Raw genomic sequence first — 21,796 nt, 5'->3', positions numbered from 1 at the left:
GCTCCACTATTTAGGACTTCGGGCTAGATGAGAGCCTGACAAGGATCACTGAGAAAGTGAACCCGGAACTTTGGTGGTGAGTTATGTACAGGACACAGGCTGGAAATCAGGAAGCGGTGGTCACATTCCCGCGGGACCTCAAGGTTGGATGACCCTTAGCTTCGACCTGGCTTTGGACAACCTCTGGTTTACTTTCTCCATGGAGCTGTTAGACCCTCTCAAGGAGACTTAAAACCTCCCTGTGCCCCAATCACATGGAGACGGTTAGCACCAGAATCTCCGGGTAGCACCCCGGCTGGAGGATCTTGTAAAGCACCCCTGGTAACTCAGGGTGCAGCCTGGGGTCTGGGTTGCACTACCTGAAATGGCTCATGTGACGGAGGGAGGAACACACTGGTTGACGCTGAGGGAGGTGGCAGCAATATCAAGACGGTCAGAACTCTTTTTTGAAACACCAGCACCGTTTTCAGAGTCAAGTTTGTCACCCGGTGGTGCATTTAAAGGCAAGAGCAGAGAATATGCAATTTCAGCTTCCCACTGTGGTGCAATGGGATCCACGCCATCTCTGCGTCATCACGCTGCAGGTTCGACCCCTGGCCTGGCCCAGTGGGGTAAGGACCTGACATTGCCAGAAGCTGCAGCTGGGATCTGATTCCTCGCCCGGGAACTCTACATGCTGCGGGGCGGCCAAAATAGAAAAAGAAATTAAGAGAGAATACTTGATTTTAATTTTTTTGGTCTTTTTGCCATTTTTGGGGCCACTCCCACGGCACATGGAGGTTCCTGGACTGTAGCCACCAACCTACACCACAGCCACAGCAACTCGGGATCCAAGCCGCATCTGCGACCTATACCACAACTCATAGCAACACTGGATCCTTAACCGACTGAGCAAGGCCAGGGATCGAACCCGCAACCTCACGGTCCCCAGTCAGATTCGTTAACCACTGAGCCATGACAGGAACTCCTCGATTTGAATTTTATCAGTACAAGAACCTGGGGGAAAAAAAGGACCCCACTCAAAACTTATGGAGTGGATTGATGATAAAAACAATCAATTGAGCTCCTCAGGGAACCAGGGAAAGGAGGGGCTGAGACAATTCCAGGTCACCCTAACTAAAATCCCGCTGTGGCATCTGCACAGGCCCCTCGGGGGGCTCCAGGCTAGCGCACCCCTGTTGAAGGAGATGACAGAAGGACCGGCCGACACTCGTTACAGCAATGCAGAGTATGAACCCATTCTGGTTGATTTCTAACACTCAGATGGTGAGCAACTGGCTTCTAGAAACCACATATAATACAACCACAGGACACAGGCACACCACTGTTGGCGGCCGTGCTGTTTCTTTACAATTCCTTTTTCCTGGCTCTGTTTCTCTCTGTCATTAATATACATTACTCATGTGCTAACTTGAAAGGTTTCTATTTTGCTGTGGCTTTCATCCCCTGTATCTCAGAAACATGTTACTACAATTAGAGAAGTTTGTCGTCCCAGGAAAAACGCTAACGATACCAGCAGCCTAAGTAAGCTCCTGGAGCAAACGCATTAAAAAAAAACAACAAAAAACAAACCAAACCACCTCCTAGAGATTCATTTGTTCACTTTGTCTTCCAAAATGCCACATGTCATTTTTTTTTTTTCTTTTCAGGGCTGCACCCAAAGCATATGGAAGTTCCTGGGCTAGAGGTCAAAAAGGAGCTGCAGCTGCAGGCCTATGCCACAGCCACAGCCACGGCAACACCAGATCTGAGCTGAATCTGTGACCTACACCAGATCCTTAACCCACTGAACAAGGCCAGGGATTGAACCCACATCCTCATGGAGACAACACAGGGTCCTTACCCCACTGAGCCACAATGGAAATTCCCATATGTCATGTTTTCATCTGAAATCAAGGCACACATCAGATTTACCAAAGCCCAGCGCTGGAGCTCAAAGGGATTATATAGATCGGGATGGGTTGTTCTCAACTTGTGAAAGGACGCCCATAAACCATTATCAGGAGCGGGTGTATTCTATTTTTTTTTTTTTCCTTTTTGCCATTTCTTGGGCCGCTCCCGCAGCATATGGAGGTTCCCAGGCTAGGGGTCAAATCGGACCTGTAGCCACCGGCCTACGCCAGAGCCACAGCAACAGCAACGCAGGATCTGAGCTGCATCTGCAACCTACACCACAGCTCGTGGCAATGCCGGATCCTTAACCCACTGAGCAAGGCCAGGGATCAAACCCACAACCTCATGGTTCCTAGTCAGATTCGTCAACCACTGAGCCACGACGGGAACTCCAGAAGGGGTGTATTCGAACGCATTCCTTTGAATGAGGCGATGTGTTAAGGCTGCCAAGTTCTACACGTTCACTCTCCCCGCCTCCCCCGGCCATTTCTGACTCAATTTTCATAGGGCATTAAGCTTGCGGTCCAGTCTGCAAGGAAACAGTGAAGTCTTGCCCTTGGCCCATGGCAGGCCTGAATCCTTGGCTTTCAGCTCTGGAATGGGGATAAGATACCACTTAAGGCAAAGAGCTGCCCAGAGGTTAAGGGCCTGGGTCCTACGGACAGACGGAAGTTCAAACCCCAGCTCTGCTGCTTTCTAGCTATGTTACTCTTAGGTCAGTTATCCCTGCTAATTATGGAGGCTGGCAGGTTGTTCTGAGGTTGGAGGACACTGAGGTCAGGAATAGAGCCCTCACTTGGTGCAGGTTTCTGAGATTCCATTACCTGGTGGCATCACCTAGTGCCCCAAGAGCATGCCCCTCTTTCTGTGCCTCTCCATCCATCTCTTCTCTTCCCGAATTCCTTTTACCTTATCATCTGCGCATGCCCTGCCTCCTGAGATCGTAATTATCCAGTTTGCTCGACTCTTTTTTTCCCCCTTTTGTTTCTTATTACAGCTGCACCAGTAGCATAGGGAAGTTCCCAGGCTAGGGGTCGAATTGGAGCTGCAGCTGGGCCTGCACCACAGCCACAGCAACACCGGATCTGAGCCCATCTGCGACCTACACCACAACTTGTGGCAACACCAGATCCTTAACCCACTGAGCGAGGCCAGGGATTGAACCCTCATCCTCAGGGACAACATGTCAGGTTCTTAACCTGCTGAGCCTCAATGGGAACTCCTGCTTTATCCATCTAATTGTTTCCCTCATTACCAGTTCCCTGTCTGTTGGACTCACAATAAACCCCACTTTGGCCCGATCAGGGGACAGTGTCAGGAATCTATTTATGTGATAGCTTTGCTCCTGTGCTTTCAAAACATGGGCCCCTGGATTATTTGATTCTATTTCAACCTTTGTGCTTTTAACAAGCTATGGGACTATTTGCAATGCTAAATACCTACGAAAGAAATGCTGTCCACGACAACACGATTTTGATGATTTCACAACAACCTACACACCAGGAGAACATTTTGGGGTGTTGCCTGAAGGGCCCCAGATGAGGAACCACTTCCAACACCACTGCCTTTCCTGTCTCACCTTCCCATCCCCATGGAGGTTCCTGGCTCCACCAGCCCAGAGAGGGGGCACTCGTCCATAAACAGGTGGGGGCAAGTTAAGTGTTCCCTACCAGAATGATTTTTGGAAGAAAAAATGTTTCCGTTCATGAATAGACTATGCTTGTGTGGTCATGCCTTCTAATTAAGAACTTGCAAATTGTGTGACTCTGAAAACTCTAGTTTTCCTGCCATTGCAATATCATGTTTAAAGATGCAAACTGTCAAGTCTAAAGGAGGACTAAATCTTACTTGAAAGAGAAAGAGAAGAGAGATACAAATAATTATTTAAAATATTTTCTTTGGTTTTTTTTTTTTTGTCTTTTTGCCTTTTCCAGGGCCGCTCCCGCAGCATAGGGAGGTTCCCAGGCTAGGGGTCTAATCGGAGCTGTAGCCACCAGCCTATGCCAGAGTCACAGCAACACGGGATCCGAGCTGCGTGTGCAACCTACACCACAGCTCAGGGCAACGCCAGATCTTTAACCCACTGAGCAAGGCCAGGGATTGAACCTGCAACCTCCCGTGGTTCCTAGGTGCATTTGTTAACCACTGCGCCATGCTGGGAACTCCTAATTATTTAAAATATTTTCATTCCCATTAAGACGATAAGGAAGGATGCCTTAAGGGCTGGATTACTAGACTCTGCTCTGAGTACCTTCCTGCCCCTGCTTGGATGTGCATCTCTTTGGACTTAAATAAAAACAAGTGTTGGAGTTGCCTGGTGGCCTAGCGGTTAAGGATCCAGCATTGTCACTGCTGTGTCTCGGGTTTGACCCCTGGCTCAGCCAGGTCCAAACAAACAAAACACCCAAACAAACAAAAACAACAAAAGCCAAAACAAGTGCTGAGCAGGATGCTGTTCCCGACATGAACGGCCTTAGTCCTTCATCCACATGCCTGCCCTTCTCTCTCAGCCTCTTACCTGATACATGGAATGAAAATGTGACTATTCCCAACCCTTTCTTCCTTACAAAGAAGAAAGTCAATGGAGAGAGTAAGTAATTAGTAATTTTGTTTCCTGAAAGACTGAAAACAGCAATTTTTGTCTTTCAAAGAAGGAGGTCTGTTGGGCAGTGTGTAGTCCATAAAATAGGTGCTCATTTGCAGCTTTTAAAACAAAAATGAAAGGGAATTCAGCCAGCAAACGCTTGAAGTCTCAACCACAGTAAAAGAGCTCTGGCTCCAGGCGAAAAACCTCCCGAGAATCATGACATAATTTATGGTCAGACAGTTCATCAAATTTCTTCACCTGTAGTTGTGAAACATACATGGTATTCATGTTTAATGGAGCAGCTGGCTAGACCAGGAGGCAGGTGATGATGGGCAAAGAAGCCCTCTTCCCCCTCCGAAGAAAAGTCACAATGCCTCGCTTAATCCAAGGACCCATCCAGGACCAGTCAGACCGCAATCTGAACAAAACGTGTATTGAAAAGCACATTTAATGAGCACCTGAGGCATGTGTTTTCAAATGACCTAACTGTTATTTTTGGATTTTTTTACTCCATTCATATAAAATTATACGGCTAAGAGATGTCACACAGAAACGCGGAACCTGGTCAGCACAGGTGACTGTGGACGGAGTGCACAGTCCTCAAAGCCAGGTTATGTTTTTCATTTCTGGATTCCTAGGATTCGGATTAACACCAAAAAGTAGGAGAAGGTTCCCAGGGAAATAGTTTCTTGGTTGTCCTCACAGACTTTCGGTATACACACAAGCACTGAGAAGTGGTAATTTTCTCTTTTATACCCAGATATAAGGTACCTTTAGCAATGCCCCGAGGAGCTTTTCCCATCAAGGCACACAGACAGCTGTCCTCATTTGCTACACAGTATTCCATACCTTATGTAACCAGTCCCCTATGGACTGGCACCCAAGTTTCTCATCTTTTGCTATTTCTCACAAAGCTACAGTGTAGAATCTGGCATGCTAATATATCCCAAGGAAATCTGAGGGAAACTGTCAAATTGCCCCTCCCAGACTGTATCATTTTGTGGTTCCCATCAGCAATGGTTCTTGTCCCCCAGCCTCACCAGTTGGAGCATGTTATCAAATTCTACAGCTTTGCTGCTCAGCGCTCAGAGGCTTCACAGTCATAGCACATTTTTATTTTTCTTACTGAGTGAATGAGGTTGAGTATCTTTTCACATGTTTTAGACGCATTTAAATTCCACTTTTCCTTTTTATGTGCGCTATGTAGATGTTCTAATTTTTCTACAGTGTGTTTTTTTTTAGGATTTCTAAAAGTTTCCATAGTCACACATTATTAGCCATAAAACTGTGATAAGAGTTGCAAATACTTTTCCTACTTTTTCCTCTCTCTTTAGTGTTTTTACTTGCCAGTGCAAAAGTGTTGTTATTGTTTTTTTTTAAATCCAGTCGGTTTTTTAAATCAATCTTTTATTTCATGGCTTCTGGATTGTAAAGCAGTTGGGAAGATCTGCCAAATCCATGGCTATTAGGAAATTCTGGGCTTTATGCCAGAGCTTAACTTTTTTGATTTTGAAAAACTGTGAACCTACACCAAGTAGAGACAAAGCTACAGTGAACTACACCCACCACTAGATTCAACAACTATCACGGTTTTGTCACACTTGCTGCTTCCAACTCCCTTCTCTTTACAACATTATTTTAAGGCAAGCAAATATCAAGTCACTTTACCCCATATACTTCAATATGCATTTTAAAACATTATGAAAAAAAGAAAAATGAGTCCCATCATGGCTCAATGGAAACGAATCTGACTAGTATCCATGAGGACACAGGTTCGATCCCTGGCCTCGCTCAGTGGGTTAAGGATCCAGCATTGCCATGAGCTGTGGCGTAGGTTGCAGACATGGCTCAGAGCTGGCATTGCTGTGGCTGCGGTGTAGGCTGGCAGCTGTAGCTCCTATTCAACCCCTAGCCTGGGAACCTTCATATGTCACGGGTGCAGCCCTTTAAAAAAAAAAAAAACCCCAATAAAACATTATGGACATTTCCTGCAAAACCATCATGATGTTATCATATGTCACAAAATCAATAAGTAATCTGGTATAATTTAATACTTGATCCACAGTCCAACAGCTCCCCCCCAAATGTCTTTACACAGTTGCTTTTTTTTTTTCAAATTGAAATATACATATATCTATGCTTTGATTTTTTTAAAAAACATTTAACCCTTTAAATATTAGATCAGAAATTTACCCTGATATACAATTTATTTAAATAAATAAATTTATTTATTATTAATTATTCTTTCACGGGGTTACCCACTCATCTTAACATTCATCGAATAGTCCATCTCTGCCCATTGATTTTACTTTATTTTTTTGTTTCATTGACGTAGACTTGATTTACAAGCTTGTGATCATTTCTGCTGTACAGCAAAGTGATTCAGTCCTACGTGTACACACATCCCGTCTCTTTCAGGTTCTTTTCCCACACAGATCATCAGAGAATATTGGGTAGAGTTCTCTGTGGTCCTCGGCAGGTCCCTGCTGGCCAAGCATTCCATCTACCTCAGGGTGCAACCCCAACAATTCTAAACGATACTTATTTTCCATTTCTTTTATTTATGGCCATTTATTTAGGGAACTACTTCTGGTATTCTCATCTGTTTATTCGCAGGTCTTTGCGCAACTCATAGAAAATTATACTGCTAATAGGTATCATCCGGAAAGCCAGAACTTGGTCTGCAAAAGGGACTTGACACCGTGAGCACAGTCCAGGCTTTTCAAATTCAGGGCCTATTTCTAGTTTAATTACTTTTTTTCTTTTTGTCTTTCGTCTTTTTAGGGCTGCACGTGCAGCATATGGAGGTTCCCAGGCTAGGGGTTGAATCTGAGCTTTTGCTGCCAGCCTACACCACAGCTCACGGCAACGCCGGATCCTTAACCCACTGAACAAGGCCAGGGGTTGAACCCGCAACCTCATGGTTCCTAGTCAGATTCTTTCTGCTGAGCCACGACAGGACCTCCTAGTTTAATTACTTTTAATTACCGAGGCTTCACTATGTATTTAATAAGTGGTGGTTTTTCTACGTGAACTTTAAAATGCACTTGCCTACCTTTTTTTAAAGCATTGATATTTTATTGGAAGTCTATTAAACTTAAACTTAGGGGAGTTCTCATTGAGGCACAGCAAAAACAAATCCAACTATCATCCATGCGGATGAGGGTTCAATTCCCAGCCTTGCCCAGTGAGTCAGGGATTTGATGTTGCCATGAGCTATGATGCAGGTCACAGATGCAGCTCAAATTCCACATTGCTGTGGCGTAGGCTGGCAGTTGCAGCTCTGATTCGACCCCTAGCCTGGAAACTTCCATGTGCTGAGGGTGCAACCCTAAAAAGCAAAAGAAAAAAATTTTTAAATGTTAAAAAAATAAATTAACTTAGGAAGAACTGCTAGAGTCATGATCTTGAATTCTATTCTGGAACATGATGCATGCCTTTCTACTTTTTTTCCCCCCAAATTATTTTTGCATTCTTTTGGAGAACTCTACAATTGTCTGCATAGGGATTTTACATATTTCATGTCAAGCTATTCCTTGGCACTTAATCTGCTTTATTCCCTTGGTCAGTGTTGGCTTTTCTTCTTCTGAAGTCTGTCATGGGTCACTGTTTGGAAGTGCAACTTTTCACTGGGTCACAGTCTTGCTCACCGCCTCGAAAGATACTCAGAAGCCCAGGCTCACCTGTGCTGTGACCATCAGGCTACATCCCCGAAACAGAGCTGCAAGCAGTTCAACTCAGGCCAAAGCCTTCGTGTCCTTACTCTGTCCCATTCAGGGGTGGGGCTCAGGGAGCTGGGGCTCCAGAGTAGGCAGAAGACACTAAACTCCGGGGACCAGGAGATTTCTTGTCTCCTGTCAAGCTTTCAGAGAAGCGGAACCTTCTCTAAAATGCAGCCAATAATTCGCTCTGCGATGAACTGTGTCACAAGATAGGCACCTGCCTGATCATCTCTGCAGATTTCCAAAGGGGGCTATAAAAGGCACTTAGTGGTCACTGCACAGCTCTGGGGCTGGCAGACCTTAGGAGCACAGGGACCTCCTGCCTCCCACCTGCCTGCTGCTTCCCTCACCGCTGGGGGCTGGCAGCTACCTGGGCAGCAGAATCTTTCCTGCTCAGGGCACGGGGCTCCACGTGCTTCCCTGCTGATCCCGGCTGACGCCCATGAGGATGCGCTGCTGAGGATGGCAGGCTCATGACTGTGAAGTCGGGGCACCCCTCGGCCTTGCCCGATGCACATGCTGTGGCTCCCTGTGGACCTGAATGATGGGTCCCACGTGTGTCTCCCCTCCTCCTGCCGATCTCTACCCCATCAATCCCTCAAGGGGGGCGTTCCTCCGGCACCCACTCCATCGATTCCTTTCTCTCCCTGCTGCAGTCAGAGACCTGGATGATCAGAGCAGCCACCTAATGACCTCAGTGCTGCCGCCGCCTCCACTCGGCCACCAGCATCTTCCCATCAAGATCCCAACATTTCCTGCAGGCAGTAAACACATCCCACTGGGAGTTCCCGTCGTGGCTCAGCGGTTAACGAACCTGACTAGGATCCGTGAGGAAATGGGTTCAATCCCTGGCCTCGCTCAGTGGGTTAAGGGTCCGGCATTGCCCTGAGCTGTGGTGTAGGTCACAGAAGGGGCTCAGATCCAGCATTGCTGTGGCTCTGGTGTAGGCCGGCGGCTGCAGCTCCAATTGGACCCCTAGCCTGGGAACCTCCATATGCCATGTGCGCAGCCCTAAAAAGACAAAAACAAAACAAAAAACAAAAAAACCACATCCCACTGACCTTGTCATTCAGGGTTCTCCATGGCCCAACCAATGTCCTTTCTTTCCATTCTCCTACCTGCGCACAAACCCCCATCTTTCCACTTATCAAAATCCTCTCCTCCCCCTCCTTTCCACCGAGAGGTCTTCCTGGGCTCTCTCAGCCTCTCGCTCTTGGACTTATCACCAACCTCATCAAACTGTGGCCCTCTGCTGCTGTGCCTCAGGTTTGATCTCTGGCCTGCAAACATGCACGGAAGCAGCCAAAAAAAAAAAAAAGGTACTTCCCATCATGGTTCAGTGAAAATGAATCTGACTAGCATCCAGGAGGACACGTGTTCCATCCCTGGCCTTGCTCAGTGGGTTAAGGACCCGGTGTTGCTGTGGCTGTGGTGTAGGCCGGCAGCTGTAGCTCGGATTCAACCCCTAGCCTGGGAACCTCCATATGCTGTGGTTCGGCCCTAAAAAAACAAACAAAAAGACAAAAAAATAAAAATTGTAATCCTTTATGTGCACTCATCTATGGCTCCTGCGCCATCTAGGAGGCTCAGTAGCATGTACACCACTGCTTGCTCTTAAACTTTCCAAAGTTTGAGTACAAAGATTTGAGTGCAAAGCGACCAGCTATTTATTTAATATATTCGCCCTACATGTCTGACCCCTAGTTTGCTCTTTCAATAAAGAAGATCTTGCTTTTTCCCTTTTGGGGTAATAAGAAGAAACATTTATATGACACTCACTAAGTGCCTCTGCCTCCTCATGTGTCACATTGTTTGCCCTGGAGACAACCCACCATCTGGCCATCTCCTGCCTCACGTGGGGGGTCCCTCTGACTGTAATTCTTGGTTTATTCTTGTTTTGGTTGAAAAGGAAGCTTGTTCACTGTCTTCAGCACGCACACCGCTCCTTCAAATTTCCTGTGATTCTACAAGCATTCAGAAGGCCTCTTCTTAAAACCGCTCTGTTTTTGTTTTGTTTTTTGCTTTTTAGGGCTGAACCCGCAGCATATGGAAGTTCCCAGGCTAGGGGTCCAATCGGAGCTACAGCTGCCGTTCTATGCGGCAGCCACAGCCATGTGGGATCCGAGCTGCAGAGGTGACCCACACGGCAGCTCACAGCAATGCCGGAAATACAACCACTGAGCAAGTCCAAGGATCGAACCCGCCTCCTCATGGATACTAGTTGGATTTGTTTCTGCTGCCACAACGGGAACTCCAGGCTCTCTCTGTTTTAAATGTCAGGGCATTTAGTGTCCATGGTGGGGAGGAACTGCCAGTCAGTGTCAAGTAGCCACTCCCAGCTGCTCCCAGAATGTGATAAGAGCCTCTTTTTAACTCTGCTGGGCGTGTCCCTATGACATATACTGATGCCATCATATTGCCTTGGTTAAGATAAAAAAGTTACCTGACACTTTCTGAATCCTGGGATATTCCAAAGAGGAACAGGAAGCACCCACAGCCACAGCAACACAGGATCTGAGCTGCATCTGCGATCTACACCACAGTTCATGGAAAACTGGATCCTCAACCCACTGAGTGAGGCCAGGGGTTGAACCTGCATCCTCATGGACACTAATCCGGTTCTTAACTGCTGGGCCACAATGGGAGCTCCTCAGGGAAATTTTTTAGAGCACCCTGCTATCCTTTTTCTCTTAGCTTCTCATATGCCAGTCATGACATCAGGAAATAGAGTGGGCATTTTTTTACATCATACATGAGAACAGTGATCAAAGTGGAACTGGGCTCTTCCAAGAGCTGAATTATAGGTGAATCATTTGCAAACTGATACGTGATTCCTGACGTGTGAACTCAAGGTCAGAGCAGCGCCCTCCTCCCCGAGGTGCCCTGTCCACTGACACCACAGCTCAACACATAATTTGTTTTTCAAAGAGACTGTTCTGGAACTTGTTTTTGTTTACGGCTCCACCTGCAGCATACTGAAGTTCCCAGGCTAGGGGTTGAATCAGAGCTGCAGCTGCCAGCCTACACCACAGCCACAGCCATGCCAGATCGGAGCCATGTCTGTGACCGACACCACAGTTCATGGCAATGCCCGATCCTGAACCCACTGAGTGAGGCCAGGGATCAGACCCACATTCTCATGGATACTAGTTGGATTCATTACTGCTGAGCCACAACAGGAACTTCTATTTATTTATTTTTTTGGCTATATGCAAAAGTTCCCAGGGCAGGGACTGAACCCATGCCTCAGTAGCCAGCCAAACCGCTGCAGAAGCAATACCAGCTCCTTAACCCACTGAGCCACCAGGGAACTCCTTGCTTGGATTTTTAAATACACTTTTTCTAAGGGATGTTACACAGTTAAAAAAAAAAAAAAACCCACAAGAGCTTAGCAAAGGAAAATTCAATTTTCTAAATAGCCTTCAATCATGTAGTGAGTGTGCTTTTCCTGAACAGCTGATTAGAACAATGTTGACAAAGCCCCACTGCAGCTGTGTCCATTCACACACTGAATGGACAGAAAAACACCAGGTCTAGAGGCTGCAGGGAAAGGGACAGGAGGCATGGCAGAGCCACCCACCTGCCCTGCAACACACCACCTGGGGCAGGGGAGGGTGATGACAGTCCCCACCTTCGGTCATGAGTCAACACTCTGATGTGGGGACAAGCAAACTATTTTTTCAGCATTTTGTCAAGTGATTCTAATGACCATCAAATTTAGAAAACAATCGCCTTGATAAATTAACTACGACCTGTTCAAATAGTCAGTTGAAATGCTTTGCTCCAATTAATCTCAAATTTCTCAACGAACGAATACGAAAATAGCTGTTCCCATCTGAACCAAAAGCATCTTCTTTTACGTACTTTTAAAAATTGTTTTTTTTTTTTTTTTTTGGCTGCACCTGTGGCATGTGGAAGTTCCCAGGCCAGGGATCGAACCCGTGTCACAGTAGTGATCCAAGCCAGAGCACTGACAATGCCAGATCCTTAACCCACTGAGAAACCATGGAACTCTTATGTTTAAAACATGAATTCTCTTCAGGGTAACAAAATCTAGATAACCATCTTACATAGAAATTCCAAATCCCACCCAACTCCACATAAGCAGGAAAGTCTTCCTTTCCCCGTGTAGGATGTGTAACAGCTATGACCCAGGCTTTCAGGGTGTAAATCTGCTACGCGGTGCTGGTTAAACCTGACATACTGAGCTCTGCGTCCTCAGAAAACTGGCTTTGGAATGACCACTCAGGCATCAGGAGCAGTCATTTTCTATTGCTACTAAGATAACACATTTTTTAAACTTTTTTTTTTTTTTTTTGGCCCAGGGGAGCCTGCCTGTGGCATGGAGAAGTTCCCAGGCCAGGAATCAGACCCAAGCCACAGCAGGGATGACACCATATCCTTAACCCATGGGGCCACTAGGAAACTTCCAAATTTTTAAACTTAAAGACTACTTAAATAACTCCCCTAGAGTTCACGGAAATGATAGTCTCCAGCTGACCACTTGTATCTTTCTTTTTTACTTTTTTAGGGCCACATCTATGGCATACGGAAGTTTCCAGGCTAGGGGTCAAATCAGACCTACAGCTAAGGCCTATGCCACAGCCAAGGCAACACGGGATCGGAGCCGAATCTGCAACCTACACCACAGCCTGTGGCAATGCCAGACCCTTAATCCATTGGGTAAGGCCAGGGATCGAACACATCATCATGGACACTATGTTGGGTCCTTAACCCACTGAGACGCAAAGGGAACTCCAATATTAACCACTTTGAACATCAAGGCTACAAAAAACATTGCCATAATGTTTTAGATTAAAAAAAAAAACCCTTATCGTTCAAGGCTACAATTAAAACCTACAAATAATCTTTGCCCTAATGAAGATTAATAGCAATAATCTCTCAGTGGACACAGCTATGCAGTAAGCACTGCTTTCAGCGTCTCTTAACCACCTACGTGCCATGTACACTATTCCATTTCATAGGTAAGGACACTGAGACAGAGGCTGAGGTATCTTCCCTTGCTAGAACATGCCAGGATAAGCCTTGAACAACACGGGTTTAAGCTATGAGGGTCTAATTACATGCAGATTTTTTTTTTTTTTTCGGTAAATACAATACTACACTATCCAAGGTTGGTCAGTTCCGTGAGTGCAGAACTATGAATCTCGAGAACCACCCATGGGACTTGAGCATCTGTGGATTTTACTATTCATGGCAGGTGCTGGAACCAATCCCCCTTAGATACCGAGAGAGGACCACAAATGACTAACAGTGTTGGAATTTGCACTCCTAGGGCCTGGCTCAGAGAGAGCAGCTACACATCACGTTTGAACTTTCAAATAAGTGAATCACATTACCAAATTTTTTAAGGTAAACAAATGTCAGCATCTACTATATTGTAAGGAACACACCATTTTCTAAATTGCTGGCATTAAAAACTACCATATCATAATGAGCTTATCTCGCTGGCTCTACATTTAATTAAACAATTGTCTTGACGTTGGCCACCTTGTCTTGCAACCTTTTAAAATGATCCTAATTCTCTCAGTCATTTACCAAAAAAAATTCAAGAGTGAACTGTCTGGCATGTTTTCCCCAGCAATACCCACAGCCAGTTCAACACAGCACTAGATTAAATAACAGATTGGATTTCGATTTTCTCAGCAGTAGCGACTGTGCTTAATTACTCATTGTGTTTAAAAGCTAAAACTGATTATTCCTCACTGGTCACCTGCCATATAAAAACGGAAGTGTTTAAAATAAAAACATGTAATTACCTTCCTTCTGGAGAAGGCCTGAATGAGTCAGAATTGTTACAAAGCGAATTTCCACTAGGGAGCTCAGCAGATGAGGACATCAAATGCTCTCAGCTCTTTGGGCATTTGGCTCCTTCCTGTGAGTGTGTGTGCACGTGCATGTGCGCACAAGGGCCATTCATCAATTTCTTCACTGCACAACTAATCGCTGAACACCTGCTAAGTACTAATCATTGGGGCAGTATCTGCTTGGTTGTTTTGGCCACCCAGGGGCATATGGAGCTCCCGGGCCAGGGATCAAGATCCAAGCAACAGTCTCGACCTAAGCTGCAGTTGCGGCAATGCCAGATCCTTAACCCACTGTGCCAGGGCTGGGGATCCAACCCATGTCCCAGTACACCAATCCAATGTGCCACAGCGGGAGCTCCTGAAGCAGTAACTGTCAGAAGTCCTAAATATTAAACACACCAGTATCAAATATAAGTACAAACATTTTCCAAACATGCTTCCGTTGCTTAGAAATAGCTGCCACTAGAGGTCCCATCGTGGATCAGCAGAAATGAATCTGATTAGTATCCATGAGGACGCAGGTTTGATCCCTGGCCTCAGTGGGTTAAGGATCTGGTATTGCCATGAGCTGTGGTATAGGTCACAGACGTGGCTCGGATCTCTCCCATGTTGCTGTGGCTGTAGCTGTGGCTGGCAGCTACAGCTCAGACTCAAACTCTAGCCTGGGAACCTCCATATGTGGTAGGTATGGCCCTAAAAAGCACAAAAAAAAAAAAAAAAAATCTGCCACTTGTACATATCCGACTTTTGGAATAACTAAGAGTTCCCTGTACTTCAAACAAATGTCCACACTGATTTCTTCAAGTTCCATCCATCAAGCTTAAGTCAAGGTGGGGGCCTTCCCTATACAACTTGCAACGACATCCCATCATAACCACCTACGTGATATGCTTAGAAAAAAGATCAAGTTGAGTCTTGGTTTCAATCTTTATCAACTCAAGGTTCTTTCAACATATAGTTGGTACCTTGCCTCTTTGGGAAAACGGTGCTCCTGACTTTCAGACAAAACCAGGGAAACCTGCGCTACAACTTCGGACGTTCAGGCAATGACGACACAGATGTACATGGTGTTCCCCATCAAAGCAAATCTACAATAAATTGACCTATAAGACAGATCTCAGATAAATAAAACCTCACAGAGCACACTTGTTTGTTTGGCATTAGGATTTACAGCACTGAGCTGATATATATATATATTTTGTCTTTTTGCCATTTCTTGGGCCGCTCCCATGGCATATGGAGGTTCCCAGGCCAGGGGTCCAATCAGAGCTGTAGCCGCCGGCCTTCACCAGAGCCACAGCAATGCAGGATCCAAGCCGTGTCTGCAACCCACCCCACAGCTCATGGCAACACCGGATCCTTAACCCACTGAGCGAGGCCAGGGATCAAACACACAACCTCATGGTTCCTAGATGGATTCACTAACCACTGAGTCATGATGGGAACTCCAGCACTGAGTTGATATTTTTATATAAACTGCATGGCAGGCGATGGATTTCTCTTAAGAACAAGAGATGTTATTTTAAATTTCAAATAATACATGAGTAACATCTTAAAATGACACTGCAGAGGGCAGCCAGAGTGCATCCAAGTAATGCTATTTTTCTGCATGGTCTACAAAGGCGCCAGGGTGCTGGTCGGCCCGAGAATCTTCTCTCATGTGCCGAGGTCCTCCACAAGTGTGTGTGTGTGTACAGTGTGTGCCAGCATTCACTGTTTCCCACACTGCTGTCTATTTAAATCTGAGTTAGCTAGAGAATAAGCAAATTCACATTAAGAAATTCTGTCCAGGACTTCCTGTTGTGGCTCAGTGGCTTACAAACCCAACTAGTATCCATGAGGATGTGGGTTTGATCTTGGCCTCGTTTCGTGGGTTAAGGATCTGGCATTGTGGTGAGCTGTGATGTAGGTTGCAGACGCGGCTCGGATCCTGCATGGCTGTGGTTACGGAGTAGACTGGCAGCTGCAGCTCCAGCTCAGATTAGACCCCTAACCTGGGAACTATACCATATGCCATGGGTATGGGCCTAAAAATGGGGAAAAAAAAAAAAATAAAAAAGAAATTCTGTCCCATTAGAGAACTAGCGTCGATATCCTATGATAAACCATAACGGAAAAGAATATTTTTAACTTTTTAAAAATTTTTAAAATAATACTTTAAATTATTTTTAATTTTTTTTAAAAGAAGGTACTTATGGGAGTTCCTGTCGTGGTTCAGTGGTTAACAAACCCAACTAGCAACCGTGAGGACGCAGGTTCGATCCCTGGCCTTGCTAAGTGGGTTAAGGATCCAGCATTGCTGTGAGCTATGGTCACACACGGCTCAGATCTGGTGTTGCTGTGGCTGTGGTGTAGGCCAGCGGCTATAGCTCTGATTCAACCCCTAGCCTGGAAACCTCCATATACCACAGGTGTGGCCCTAAAAAGACAAAAGACAAAAATATAAAAGAAAAGAAAAGAAGGTATGTATGTGTAACTGAGTCACTTTGCTGTATAGGAGAAGTGAACACACCATTGACAATCAACTACACTTCCATTTAAAAAAAAAAAAAAAAAAGAAAAGAAAGAAATTCTGATTAAAACATCTCCAAAAAGCAGGTACAAGTAAACTCTTTCTGGAGATTTCTTGGAGCCATCCTCCTAGATGACCAGGACATAAGGTTTCCGACCCTCCAAGGGGTACAAGATACTTGCTGCTGGTGGGATCCAGATTCCAATGCGGATGCAACTTTTCCCAAATCAGTGTCTATGTGGTTCTCCATCCAACGGAGGGGGAAAAAGATGGCCAAGACCCTCCAAAATGGACAGCAGATGAGGGTATCTGATTTATTTCACATATTTATTTTACATTTAAGAATGGTATTTATTTATTGTTTAATATTTAGGAACCGTACATTACTTATATTTTTTCATTTTTTCAAATTTTATCGACGTCTGGTTGATATGCAATATTGTGATCATTTCTGCTGGACATCAAAGCGACTCAGTTATACATGGACGCACATCCATTCTCTTTCAGATTCTTTTCCCAAACAGACCAGCACAGAATACTGGGTAGTGTTCCCCCTGGGGACCTCAGATAGATTGACTGATTGATTGATTGATTTTTGCTTTTTTTTTTAAGAGCTGAACCCAGAGCATATGGAAGTTTCCAGGCTAGGGCTTAATTCACTGCTGCAGCTGCCAGCCTACACCACAGCCATAGCAACAAGGGATACCAGCCACATCTGGGAACTACACCACAGCTCACGACGACGCGGGATCCTTAATCCACTGAGCAAGGCCAGGGATTGAACCTGCATCCTCATGGGTACTAGTCGGGTTTGTTACTGCTGAGCCACGATGGGAACTCGCTGGGACGTCTGATTTAGAAGACTGATACCTACTTGAATATTGCACAATCTGGCCAAGACCTGCAAATATTTTCAAGTCAATGTCAGGGGCCGTATAGACTTGGCCCCCTAACCTCCAACTCCACCGTGCTGTGACTGTGGGGCCTCCTACATGGAGACCTAAGACAGCCCCCAAGGGGCTCACACATGCGAGAGGGAAGGCAGATGTCCTCATGGGAGGCTGGTAAACCCAGCCCTTTTCAGGATGGGAGAACATGGAATGCACTTGCTTTTACAGAAAGTTCTAGAATAAGTGCCAAAACCCAACAGCTGCACGCTGTTCAGATGAAGAGGCAAGACCTCGGAACATCATTCTTGGGGTGGGGGTGGGGTTTATGGTAGAGTCCATCAAATTCAAGTTTTACTTTAAGTCCAGAAAGCCAGAGAAAGGAAAAACACTGTCTTTTCCGACAACAAGGGGCTGTTTGCGGCTCCGTGACAGAACCAGGCCCTGCTGTGGAGAGGAGGCCCAGCCTCTGGCTACAGGATGCAAAGTCCAAGGCCAGTCAGACCCCAGCCCTCTGAGGCCCTGCTGCTCACACAGAGCCCCCCCCCACACACACACCTTGAACCTGGCACCGCCTGGACCCTGTAACCAAACCCCTGCACAAACCCAGTGCCTCCCTGGCTCCAAGGTGATTACCCGATGCACGGGTCCAGGCAGACCTGGGCCCTCTGCTGCCTGCCCCTCCCTTCAGGGTTACAGATGTGGCCTTTGAGCAAGGCTCTGTGTGGCCACCATGTGCTCCAAGGGTCCAGAAGCCTGTGGGGGAGGAGCGGGAAGGGGCAGCAAAAAGTGACACCTCAAGATCCAGGCTGAAGCTTCCCAGGATGACAAGGCTCTCGTTCCCCAGGGGAAGGAGAATTAAACAGCTCGAAATTAACGATCCTCTGAACTCCTTCCTCAGACGACTGGCGGAAGACACCACACACACAAACATCAGATATTTTTCTCGGTCACCCATGTTTAAGTTCTTTTCTATACGTTCTCAGCTTAGCAACAGACATGGAAGGGGAGGTTTCGGGGAAGAAATGTCTTCATGTGGGTTGTGGGTCACCGTCTGTGGGAGGAAAATGAAGGATCTGGGGTCACCTGTTGGGCTGTCAAAGTTTAATGACGGCTCTGCCAAAATGATTTCGGTCGGTCGGTGATGGCTAAGACTCTCCAGATGGAGGGCAAATGTTTACGATCGGGGTCAAGAGTGTTGACTCTCGGGCAGTGAGCTTGGAAAACAAAAGAGCTTTGAGTAAAGATGACATGAGTGCAGCCAAAGCTGGTACTGAAGGCTCCTTGGAAGAGGCTCAAACTCACAGCCACAGCTCTCAAAGCCCACTGACGCATAGGCATCATCTTGAGTGTAGACAGAGAGGTCCATCTCGTCACGGCAACATCTATTTTTAAAGCCAGTGCGCGCGTGCGCGAGCGCACACACACACACACACACACACACACACACACACACACACGATATGATATGGTTTCCCTTAGAAAGTCAGAAGGGCCAAATAATGACCACATTTCTAATTTTAAGGCTGAGTTAACAAACACCAAAGCAGAAGCTGAGGTTCGATTTTCATGTTTTGCACCACTAAAATTAAACCAGGATGTCATGGACTTACTATCTCCTTATTACCAGGGGCAAACAACATTCTAAAACATGGAAGCATATTATGGTTTGGTTCTTATTCAGACCTATTCCCCCAGACATGCATAATACATCTAGAAACATAGACGACAGGAAAGGAAAGACCACCAGTTCACCCCAACAGGAAACAGAGCCTCTATCCACAAAATAGTATGATGCCTACAAGTCAGATTCCACGTTTCCGAATATTATACATACATTTTCTTTTTTGGCCATCCCATGGCATATGGGGTGCCTGAGCCAGGGATCAGATCCAAGCCACAGTTGTGACCTACACCACAGCTGCAGCAACGCTGGAGCCTTAACCCACTGTGCCGGGCGGGGGGGAATCAAACCTGCGCTCAGGAGACGTCAGCGATCCCATTGCATCAGAGCGGAGACACCATAGAATACGATGATTTTTAAAAGACCACTTAGAGTCGTAACATGACCCAAGCTATCAGAGCTGCGAAAAGGGGGAGTGTATGTCTATATAAATAGATGTTGGATATACGTTTTAAAAAGTATCCCTGCATGCATTAAAAATCAGTAAAACTTACAGATATCCATGGCTGCGTTGCTATTGTCTTGATGGTTAAGATGAAGATGAAGCAGTGAGTGAAAAGGAAATCAGGGAAAGCAGAGGTTAAAAGAGGAAAAGGGAAGAAGGAAGAAAGGGAGGGAGGGTGGGAGGGAAGGGGGAAGGAAGAGGAGAAGGGAGAAAAAGATCAGGAGCGAGGGAAGGAGAGAAGAGGAAGCAGGAAAGAGGAGGAAGAGGACAAAGCTGACTTTCCTTATATCATCCCTAAATATTCACTCACCCCTCAGACAAACCAAAGAAGGCCAGGAGGTGACTCGGGGAGTTGGTTATTTTAAAAACATCCATTCAGCAGAACAGCTCAGCTGAGTTGTTTCTCCTATGGAGTCACCCAATCCAATTAAACACTTGTATTCATCCACACTGTGGATGCAAGGGTTAAACCGGGGCGGTGAACAACTATCCTGCCCCTTCAATCTGGGTATTCGTTAACAATACCTGGATGACTACATTCTTTTAAGAAACAGGTACGTCTTGCTGCCCTTTTACTGTTAAAAATCACCCTGGAGTGTATGGATTTTTAAAAAAATTTTATTAAAATATAGTTGGTTTGGCATTCCCGTCGTGGCGCAGCAGACACGAATCCAACTAGGAACCATGAGGTTGCAGGTTTGATCCCTGGCCTCACTCAGTGGGTTAAAGATCTGGTGTTGCCGTGAGCTGCGGTGTAGGTGGCAGACGTGGCTCGGATCTGGTGTTGCTGTGGCTGTGGTGTAGGCTGGCAGCTGTAGCTCCAATTGGACTCCTAGCCTGGGAACCTCCAAACCTCCATATACTGCGGGTGTGGCCCTAAAAAGACAAAAAAAAAATAATACAAGATAAAAATATATAGTTGGTTTAGAGTGTCATGTCAATTTCTGCTGTACAGCAAAATGATCCAGTCATACACACACACACACACATATATATCTACACATTCTTTTCCTCAGACTATCGTCCATCGTGTTCTACCCCAATAGATTGGCTAGAGTTCCCTACACTGTACAGCAAGACCTCATTGCTTATTGGATATTAGATGAAAAGAAATGCAGTGGAGACTCATCTGATGGCCCCAAGCTATACTCCACGTAAGGACACGGGTATTTTCTCTGAGCAGCTCAGATGGGCCGGGGGCTGTGGGAGACTGAAAGAAGGACAGTTCACCCAGAGCAGCCCTTCCCAGTGAAGGCAGCCAGGTCCCCGAGTTGTGAAGCTGAGCAGGTGGTGGGAGTTGCCTACCAGACTGAAGAGATCAGAATACAAAGGCAGGACGGGGAGTTCCTGTTGTGGCTCAGCGGTAAGACCCTGACTAATAGTATCCATGAGGACGCAGGTGCGATCCCTGGCTTCGCTCAGTGGGTTGAAGATCCGGCGTTGCCGTGAGCTGTGGTGTAAGTCGCAGACGCGGCTTGGATCCTGCATTGCTGTGGCTACAGCTCCAAAGGAACCCCTAGCCTGGGAACTTTCATATGCCGCAGGGGAGCAGCCCTAAAAAGCAATGGAAAAAAAAAAAAAAGACTGGGGCTGCCCCCACTTCCTCTGGACCCCCTCAGGGTCCCAATGCGAAGTTCTTCCTCCACTCCCGGGAGGAAAAACATTTCCCGGGAGCCAGGGAGGTGGGCTGAGGGTGGGGAGCGCGCAGCTTGCTTGCTGTCACTCTTTTCCTGATACTTTCCTCCCGCTTGTTCCCCTTCCACCTTCTTCCTGCAGCTCCCTCTGAAAATATTTAAGACCTGCAAGCTGCTCGCAAGCTCTGGACGCTTCTGGAGAGAAGGATGGATAAGGATCCAAATGAATAAATTCCATCCCCACGGGAGGCTCCTGTGATGGGGGAAAGCACATCACATGAGGCTTACTCAGCCCATGGCGTCACAACGTTCATCTAGTCATGGAATTTTAAAATATTCAACGCTTTCAATCAAAAATGTATGAAATAATAAAGCCAAAGGATTATGTGTGTGTGGCTGACGTGAACATCTGGTGGAAATTAAGACCAGGAACGTAATTTGGAGAGCCATCTACCTTTCCATGCCTTGCTCCATTTTTTCCTTCTTTTTTTTTTTTTTTTTTGAGCGGGGAGGGGCACGGGGTGGGGGGGTGGCATGCAGAGGTTCCCAGGCCAGAGATCGAACCCGGCCACGGCAGCTACTATGCTGGATCCTTAACCCACTG

The 21,796-nt window shown here is 46.3% G+C and overlaps 1 protein-coding gene across 6 annotated transcripts in view; it reads right to left on the bottom strand.

Annotated features, from left to right (window-relative positions):
• Positions 1 to 19,632, bottom strand: part of SVIL (supervillin) — a 170,747-nt gene extending 151,115 nt beyond the window's left edge. For all 6 annotated transcript variants that reach the window (XM_047754684.1, XM_047754685.1, XM_047754687.1 and 3 more), the window contains exon 1: positions 19,608 to 19,632. In XM_047754684.1, the coding sequence (XP_047610640.1) occupies positions 19,608 to 19,617 (10 nt within the window). In that variant the 5' untranslated portion in view covers positions 19,618 to 19,632. The remainder of the gene's footprint in view (positions 1 to 19,607) is intronic.
• Between the last annotated feature and the right edge of the window lie 2,164 nt (positions 19,633 to 21,796).

The sequence above is a fragment of the Phacochoerus africanus genome, chromosome 12 (assembly GCF_016906955.1).
Source record: "Phacochoerus africanus isolate WHEZ1 chromosome 12, ROS_Pafr_v1, whole genome shotgun sequence".
Classification (NCBI taxonomy): domain Eukaryota; kingdom Metazoa; phylum Chordata; class Mammalia; order Artiodactyla; family Suidae; genus Phacochoerus; species Phacochoerus africanus.
This window is presented reverse-complemented; position numbering and strand designations above follow the sequence as displayed.